An 8,932-nucleotide genomic window follows, 5' to 3' on the forward strand; every position below is an offset into this window, starting at 1 on the left:
CTTAAACCGTTGTGGGAGACTGTAGCTTGAATACCATGATCATTTTTTCTGTTGGGAGAATGGGCGTAATTTGTTATGTGCTTTAGCCTTTATAAGAAGGGATGTAAGAAGAACAGAACAGGGAGGCAAGCTGCAGGTCCCAGAGGGCCTCAGTTTCCAGCTGCTTCAGAGCACAGAGTAGTTCAGAACAACTTCCTAAGGAAGCTGTACGTGGACATTAGTGCTGGGCCTGGCCCAAGAGTTGGTTGAGGCATAACCAAGACTGTCTACTGTTCTATTTTCTCTAACTATATTTGCTAGAGTTGGGCCCTTTCATGGTGCTCTGCTGCCAGAAGGGCTGCACAGACACTCCCTTTGGATGGTGTAGCTCCCTGGATGTTAGCTCCTGATGCCAGAAATCTTCCTCTGAGTCACTCACACAGAGTTGACATAGTCTGGACTTGATGTAGATTCTATAGTGATGCTCTTCTTCCTTGTAAATTTAGAAGCAAAATATGAGCCTGGTGAGGCGTAGTGACTGGATCCTTGTAGAAAGAAAGAAATCTCTCTTATTTCCTCCACTGTGAAAACCCCCAGACACATGCATGCAGACTTCTAAGTGGAGTGGACAGACCTTCAGGGACTGTAACTGGTTTCCATCATGGGCAGCAGATCTTTGAGGGCAAATCCACAACTGTGCTGAAGAGCACTACATCGCCACAAAATCCTGGACACTACATTAGTCTTGGTTCAGCTAAAAGTCAATATGTAAGGAAAGTTTTGCACACAGCCTTCACTCTCCAAGTGTAAATACAAATGGTGGGCCATTTTTTCAGGTCAGCACTGATTTTGCTTTTTCTCGTTTTCTGGGTGCAAAGGGGAAGAGTGGACTGAGCACCCAAGTAAGGTGATTTCAAACCAGAGAAGTCCCCTTGCTGAAATCACAAGGCAGCAGCATGTGCTCTGGAATTGCTGCAGGCCTTGAGATGAGTCTTTCTTTGTCTTTACCTTAAGCTTTGTGGAAGAATGACTGCTCTGTAGAGCAACTCCTTATTTTTAGCATGGGTAAGAGAGGGAGGCCATTTCTGCTGTGGTTAAACTGGTGCAGTACAGAACAATGACATCTGCCACAACCGTGCAGCCTAGACAGGTTTTGGGGGACATCTGCAGCCCCCAGGAAAGCTAGTGTCCTTCCTAGCTAAGCTCCCTCTCCCCTGCTGTCCCCCAGTGCAAATAACTGCCACATTAGCTGGTCCTCATTGAATGAATGCTCTGTGATGAAACAAAGTGAGATCCCAAGAGGACCGAGCAGCTTCCATCCTTTCCTGACTTAACACCATCCGCCAGCACTGCCTGCAGCTCTCCTGTCCTGTCCTGTCCTGTCCTGTCCTGTCCTGCCCTCTCTTCCCCCCACCTTCAGCAGGGCATAATTTTTTTCAGTGCAAGTTTAGTGCAAATTTCTCTCACTTGAACACCAATTCTAGGCAAGTCCATGCTTTCCATAGGGCAGCTGAGTTTGGTTTTCTGTTGAATCTTGATCACCCCGACTTCCCTGCATGCCGGGCAAAGAACTCAACGTTCCTCCCTGGGGCTTTACTGTCCATTGGACTGGCAGAGCAGGTGGAAAATGATTATCCCACCCTTTCATGCCAGTGTCCCAACAGGTGTTGGCTTTTCCAGGCAAGCCTGTGTAAGTGGATTCCTTCTGGCCTGGCTGATCGGTCGTGGAGGTCTGGGATTCTTGCTCGGGAACAAATGCTCTGTTTCCTTGCTGGGCATGGGGCACAGGCAAGGGACTGCAGCAAGGGTGAAAACATGCCTCCTGCTGCTGTGGGGCTGCTGCAGGGAGCAGCGAACAGCCCTACGCACAGTGTTGCTGCAAGGTACTCTGACTAGAGCTGGCACTGCAGGGCTCAGGCCCCAGTTGTGCCTCTTGAGCTCTTTGTGACTCCAGTATCTTTGGAGTAAGGAGAGTTCACCTGTATGAACTTTTTTGATTGTGTTTGCAGGGAAAGAGAAAACTGAACATGGGTTTGTATCATGGGTCCTAAAGATACTATCAGCAAAGGTTGGAAAGAAAAGGAAGGGCAGGGGGTGACAGTGTGTCTTCTTGTACAATCACTCGAATACCTATAGCCGTATCACTCTCCATCTCAGCCCATCCAGCCTCTTGTTGAGCTCTGAGCTTGCCTCTCTTTGTCTCTTGCAGAGCTCCACCGCCACGAGAGCATCCAAGAGAAGAATGTGAAAGAAGCCAAAACCAAGTGCAGAACCATTGCATCCCTGCTGACAGATGCACCAAACCCCCACTCCAAGGGGGTGCTGATGTTCAAGAAGCGCAGGCAGAGGGCCAAGAAGTACACATTGGTAAGCTTTGGGAGTGTCGACGAAGACCGCTCCTACGAGGAGGAAGACGGAGTTTTTCCAACCAGTGAATCTGAATTTGACGAGGAAGGTTTCTCTGATGCCCGAAGCTTAACAAATAACTCAGACTGGGACAACACTTACCTGGACATTGAAAAGTCCAAGTCAGACTCTGAGCAGAAAGAAGAGAAGCAAAAAGGTTTGAGTGAGGCCTCGGGTAAAGGAGCCCGCTTATTTGAGCAGCAGAGGGAACGTGCTGGAAAGTACACAGTAGAGAAAGTCCCTGCAGAGAAGAGCCCCCAGCTTGCCCCAGCTGCGCAGCTGCAGCCAGGCATGCTGAATGGAGAGATGCTTGTGCCACAGAAGACAAGCAGTGTGCCCCTCAGCATCCACCTGGAAGGTGTGCAAGTGCCCAGCAAGCAGCCAGCCACTCTGCCTGCTCCGCTCCAGGCTCCCTCCAGCCCCACTGTCTTCCAGCCACCCCCCGGCACCCCTGACCCCTTCTCTGCAAGCACAGCCAGTATGTTCAACAGATCTGCACGGCCCTTCACTCCTGGCTTTTCTGGCCAACGCCCAGCGACATCCTCTGTCATCTTCAGGCCATCTGTACCCAAAAAAACCACTGAAAGCCTGGGTGGGCAAAGCACAGCGGTTCCCCCTTTCTCACCTCAGGCTCCAGGATCACCTGCCAGTGCCCCAGTGCCAGCACACCACGGTCCAGTGAGCTCCTCCACATCTCTGTATATTGCTGCACCAGGAAGGCCAACGCCACCGCTAGAATCACAGCCAAGAGCGGGAGGAAGAGCTCCAGAGGCTAAGCCTTCCACCAACACTGCCCGGACATCCACTGCCTCTATATTTCTGTCAACTCCCTCAAAGCCAGGAGGGGAGGTGGCCTCTGCAGCATCCCAGCCACAAGCCCCTGGAACAGCCTCTTTGTCTTTGTATATCAGCCCAGCACCATTGCAGCACCCCAGCTCCCCACTGCCAGTGCAGCCTTCTCCTGCCACCTCACCAGCAACGCCACGGCCTCCTTCCAAGCCCTTAACCTCCAGGGAGCAGAGGATTGCTGTGCCAGCTCCCCGCACAGGCATCCTGCAGGAGGCTCGCCGGCGGGGCAACAAAAAGCCCATGTTCAGTAAGATTGAGGAGAAGAAGAACTCACCCAACCCCGAGCTCCTGTCTCTGGTGCAGAACCTGGATGAGAAGCCAAAAGGTGACCACCCTGGGGCAGGCTTTGAGTCTGGGCCTGAAGAGGACTTCCTCAGCCTGGGTGCTGAGGCCTGCAACTTCATGCAGTCCTCTGGCCGCAAGTTCAAAACCCCACCTCCAGTGGCTCCAAAGCCTCAGCAGCAAGATGCTGGACTGGTAAATGGGGCCCACGACATGCCTCAGCTTAAAGGGAAGGGGGCAGAGCTCTTTGCCAAACGCCAGAGCCGCATGGACAAATTTGTGGTGGAGACAACGCCAAAGCCGGAGTCCAAGCCCAGGACCCCTTCTCCTTCCCCTTCTCTACCTTCGTCCTGGAAATATTCACCCAACATCCGGGCTCCCCCTCCAATAGCTTACAACCCAATGCATTCCCCTTTCTATCCTCTGGCAGCCAGCAAGTCTCAGGCTAGCAAAGCAGAGAGCAAAGTGAAAAAGGCACCTGGCCAGAAATCAGGGCTCAAGGTCATCGATTTCATGTGCCATCAGCCCTATCAATTAAAGTCAGCCATGTTCTGTTTTGGAGATCCCCCAAGCCCTAGCACGCAGGAGTCTCCTGCTCAGCCAGCCCAGCAGGCTGGCTCGTCCTTCACCGTGGCCAAGCAGGTCCCAGTGAAAACAGCCAAGACCCAGGAGATTCGTCGCTTCTCCACCCCGGCTCCTGCGCCAGCCTCAGGCAGCATGGCACCCACTGTGCTTGTGCCCCGCTCAGCCACCATGTTGGATGAACCAGTGTGGAGAACAGAAATGGCCTCTTCTGCCCCTGCTACCCCAGCGCCCTTCCAGGTGGAGCTCAGCCAGTCCCCTAAGCCATACCAGAGCTCCCCTGAGCTTGGTCAGGCAAGCCTGGGGCCCTCCCCAAACCCTGCCTCAGCCTCTCGGTTTCAGGTGGCCAGGCCCAAATTCTCAGCAGCCAGAACGGGGATGCAGGCCAACGTGTGGAGGCCGAGTTTTGGCCACCACTGAGGCAGGCACCGCTACCATCCCATCCATGGCCCCACAGCGATAGTGCTCATTTTGTCTTTCATGTCAGCTCAGTACATTGGGGTGAGTGATGTAAAATGAAGAAAAGAGAAAAAAAAATTACTCCCCTTCTGCACCACCCTCTCCCCCAACCTCCCCTTGGTCTCAGATGGGCAGCTTCATGGCAAGGCTTATGGCTGTGTCTACAGATGGAGGAAGAATGTGGAGAGAGGGCATGTGTGGTACACACGGACTGGGAACTTGACTGCATCAGCAAAACCCGTCTGGAGAGGGCAAATGGCAGGTGTTGTCTCAATGAGGACATGCAGTGGTTTCCTACCGAGGTCTTTGGAGTCAACCCTGAATGAGGGGCCTTGGTGGACAAGAGCCTTCCAGGAAGGAAGGGTTAGAGACAGGATTACAAAACAGAAGTCCTACCTTCCCCATTAGACTGCTTTTCTGAGAGCCTGTGAGTCTGTGCATAGGCACACCCATACACACACACAGTAGCAGTCAGCAGGGAGAGAAAGGAGAAGTGGGGCTCTGCCTTGGACACTTCTGCCAGATCTCCCTCCATCGCAAAGGAGGCAAGAGAGTAGAGTGGGGGGTTTGCACATGCACATGTAGGCAGTGTGTCCTGTTCCTCTGGTTGCCAGGTGGGGATTGAAAGAAACAGTCATCCTAGCTGGTGCGAAACTCAGCCATCAGATCTGGGAGCAGCATGCCAGAGGGGTGTTGAATGGACTTGGTGGGGCTACCACAAGTCCCCCACAGAAGTAGCTATTAATTTTTGGAGATATACAAAGGGCAAAGCTAAGCTCAGGCAGTGGCTGGTTGGCTCCAAGCAGTCCCTGCAGCATTAGTCTTACTGGAACAGGATACAGATGCTGTACGTATAAAGAAGGATTGTGTGGGAGAAGGTAAAGTTGGCTTTAAAAGGAGGCAGGATTGAATAAGCATTTGCATTTCAGCTTTTTGTTTAGTGGACAGAAGAGTGGCTAGATTGGAAATGGGTCTTGACATAAAACTTCCTGAAAACTCTCTGTTGAGCTGGAAGATGGAGCCCCTTAACAGACAGTCTCAGCAGGAGAGTGGAGTACGGGGAAAGAGAGTCACAAATGGAATTTCATACTAAATGATTTAAGTATCCTCAGGACTGATTGATAAAAACTGAAGTGTTCTGAGATTCCCAGAGGAACTGCATTCTCACACACACATACAGAGCTCAGTTTGCTGGCAGTGCTGGGGAAATAGGACTGGTATTCTTTGATTGCCTCAGGCTAGCCTCAGACCTAATCCCTACACCAAAAGTATACAAGAAGAAAGCATTCCCTCTCCCAAGAAAGAATTCAGGTTATCAGTAGGGTCTGTGCATGTGTATGTGCCCCTCACCTATGCTCTAGTCTGCACAACCCCCTAACATTTGTTTTTCTGCCCTTGCTCCCTCTTTTGTGGCAGCCTCACAAAGTGGGCAGGAGAACCCAGCTAGCAACTCTAGTCCTGGACAAGCCTGAGAGGGAGGGAATGAGAGAAAAGAAAAAGCGATACACAACCCTGCAAGGTCCCTTTGAATCCTTCATGTCTGACTGGCCTCGCTCTGCAGGCCTGTGTTTGCAGTGCACATTGCTGGGAGCCCTGGAATGTAGGATGAGCGTGCTGGGGAGGAAAGAGGACAGCAGTTACAACTCTCTTGGAAGACTTTCAGCCATGGGAGAGGTTGGAGAAAAAAAAACTTAGGACATGCCCTGAGTTCCCACGTGCCTGGTGACAGGACGAGGGGGAATGGGCTAAAGTTGCGCCAGGGGAGGTTTAGGTTGGATGTTAGGAAGAACTTCTTTACTGAAAGGGTTGTTAGGCATTGGAATGGGCTGCCCAGGGAGGTGGTTGAGTCGCCATCCCTGGAGGTCTTTAAAAGACGTTTAGATGTAGCCCTGAGTGATATGGTTTAGTGGAGGACTTGTTAGTGTTAGGGCAGAGGTTGGACTAGATGATCTTGGAGGTCTCTTCCAACCTAGACGATTCTGTGATTCTGTGATTAATAATAAAAGGGGAGGTGCTGCACCTGGTTGTATAACAGAGGAGCAGTCAACCTCAAGTGATGAGGTGACGGTCCATGTTCCTGGAAAGCCCTAGAGGGGACGTCTTAGGAGAAGTCATCACTGCAGAGTTAACTCAGATCACCAGAATCCATTTCACTGTGAGGGGGAGCAGCCATGCTACAAAACCTGACTTGGATGATTGCTTTCTCACTCATCCTGTGCTGCACTGTATTGCCATTGTTGCTGCACATATTGCCATGTGCTCTAGCAAGATAAATGTCTGTAATTCTTCCCACAGAAAGAAGAAGGAGTCTTCCATTTTTCTAGGAAACCTGTGGGGAGGAACTAAAGGACTGGTAGTGCTGCAAAAGCTTTGTCTGTAATCTCCATGTGGAGTGCTGGCTGGATGTCACTGACAGACCAGCTTGCCCAGGCTGAAAGCATCACTGAACTCAGGTGTAGAGAGGGGTTATGTGGACCAGAGAAAGGGTGTTCAGGATAATTCTGCAGTGAATAAATAACCTCTGAAAGTTTGAATCTTACTCCAGTGTTCCTGTCCCTCATGGACCTAAAGATCAAGTGCATTCAGGACCTGAGTGTCTCAGGAACTTCCTTCTGCCACTGGGAAGAAAAACAAAAAAAAAAAAAAAAAGAGAGAAGTCTGTTTTTAATATGTTCAGGAGATTGCATCTGGCCTGTATTTGGGTGGTGCTGCTCCAGATTTCTAGGAGACACTGATGCAAGTCAAACAATGATGGCCAAACACTGTGGAATGTTACATGGCAGGACCTGAGTGCAATAACTGGATTTGGCCCATAATTTCTGATAATGTAGTGGGCAGGAAATGAAAAAAAACATTAGGTCTGATAGGAGAACTAATACTAAACATCAGGGGGATCCTGCATTTCACCTCTACCATCCTTGGTTCAAAGCTAGGTTTGGAAGGAACGCTAGTTTGATGGCATCAGCCTCTCCTAGTCTTTTCTGGGTCTTGTGCTGAGGACAGAATGGGATCTGCAGAAGCAGAGGGTGCTGCAGATGAGGCCTACAGTGCTTGTGGAGTATCCCAAATAAGGCCTGTGGCTGCAAGTAGCATGAGATGAGAACTAATACTGAGATGCATCTGCTAAGGTATAGGGAAGAAACTTGCACAACTGCTGCCTTCAAGCAGCTCTACTAGTGTCTGCTCATGAAAATCATGTGGCTGCCTGTTAGAAAGGTCATAGCTGAGGTTACAAGGAATACTTTTGAACCATATAAGATTGTCTTGAGTCTCTCCAAATTCCTAATTCCTCAGCTGTTGAACAAGCACACATGTAAACAGTTGTTGGACAAGTTTTAGCTCCCACCTGCTAAGTTATGAGCTGCAGTGGTAGGCCAAACCCCAGTATCCCTTAGGTAAGAATTTGAAGACGTCTACATGGGCTCTGATTTAAAACTGCCTCCTCTCTAGCATGCTGCTGGTTATACATTGCAGCTATGGCAATTCTTGGGGGTTATCTTGGCTTCCCTTCCCTCTGAATATATGGCAACACTTCCCAGAGATAACCTCAAGATCCTGCAGCAGCTGAGAAGAAGTATCTCAAAAGAGACTGGTGTGACGAGGAGTCACTGTTCACCAGACGCAGCACAGAATAACCCAAGATTGTTCCTCTGACAGAATTCACTCCCCTTCTGCTATACCATCCAGCATACTCTACCAGACCCTCTTCTTAGAGGAGACTTGTCAGTGCTCTGAAGATGGGAGCCTCACAGCAGTGCTCTGTCTGGTGGAAGATGTGACCCCAGAAGGAGAACAGAGGTGGCGTCTCTGTTTATGGAAATACTTTTTTCCTTCTCTGTTTTGTCATTTTTGCAATTTACAGTCACTTTCTATTTGTTTGTGCAGAAGAATAAACTTGTGATATGCACTTTACACGTGGCATTTTGTCACCTTCTTTGCTTAGCACCAAGAAAGGACTGCTGTGTACATCACATGCAGTTAAGTACCACCACAAAATACTACTACTGCTAAGGCCAAGAGAATATAAGGAGTCCAAAAAAAGATGGGATGTCTTGGTAATAAAAATACCTAAGCAAAACAATCAAAAATTAAGTGAGATGTAAACTTTGGTACAAGGGTTTATAAACCACTCACATACTGATAGGGCAAAGAAGAAATTTCTTTAGGGGCGGTGTCACAGCCTGGTGCTACAATCAGCTCTGCCTGTACCTGTTCACCCTCAGCATAACCATTCATAGCCCTGCTCTGCTCTAGCCCAGTGATCTATGCCTACAACAGAACAAAATCCAGACAGGAGTTTACAGAGGTGCCAGCTATAAACCTATCCCAACCACCTCTTCTTCTCTCAGTTATCGTGCAGATAGGACCTGTCAGT

At 49.9% G+C, this 8,932-nt stretch overlaps 1 protein-coding gene across 1 annotated transcript in view; it reads left to right on the plus strand.

Annotated features, from left to right (window-relative positions):
- The window catches only part of SYNPO2L (synaptopodin 2 like), a 37,488-nt gene extending 29,019 nt beyond the window's left edge, over positions 1–8,469 (plus strand). The window contains exon 4 of the mRNA XM_013176613.3: positions 2,189–8,469. Within this exon, the coding sequence (XP_013032067.3) occupies positions 2,189–4,518 (2,330 nt within the window). The 3' untranslated portion in view covers positions 4,519–8,469. The remainder of the gene's footprint in view (positions 1–2,188) is intronic.
- The last annotated feature ends 463 nt before the right edge of the window (positions 8,470–8,932 follow it).

The sequence above is a fragment of the Anser cygnoides genome, chromosome 7, assembly GCF_040182565.1.
Source record: "Anser cygnoides isolate HZ-2024a breed goose chromosome 7, Taihu_goose_T2T_genome, whole genome shotgun sequence".
Classification (NCBI taxonomy): domain Eukaryota; kingdom Metazoa; phylum Chordata; class Aves; order Anseriformes; family Anatidae; genus Anser; species Anser cygnoides.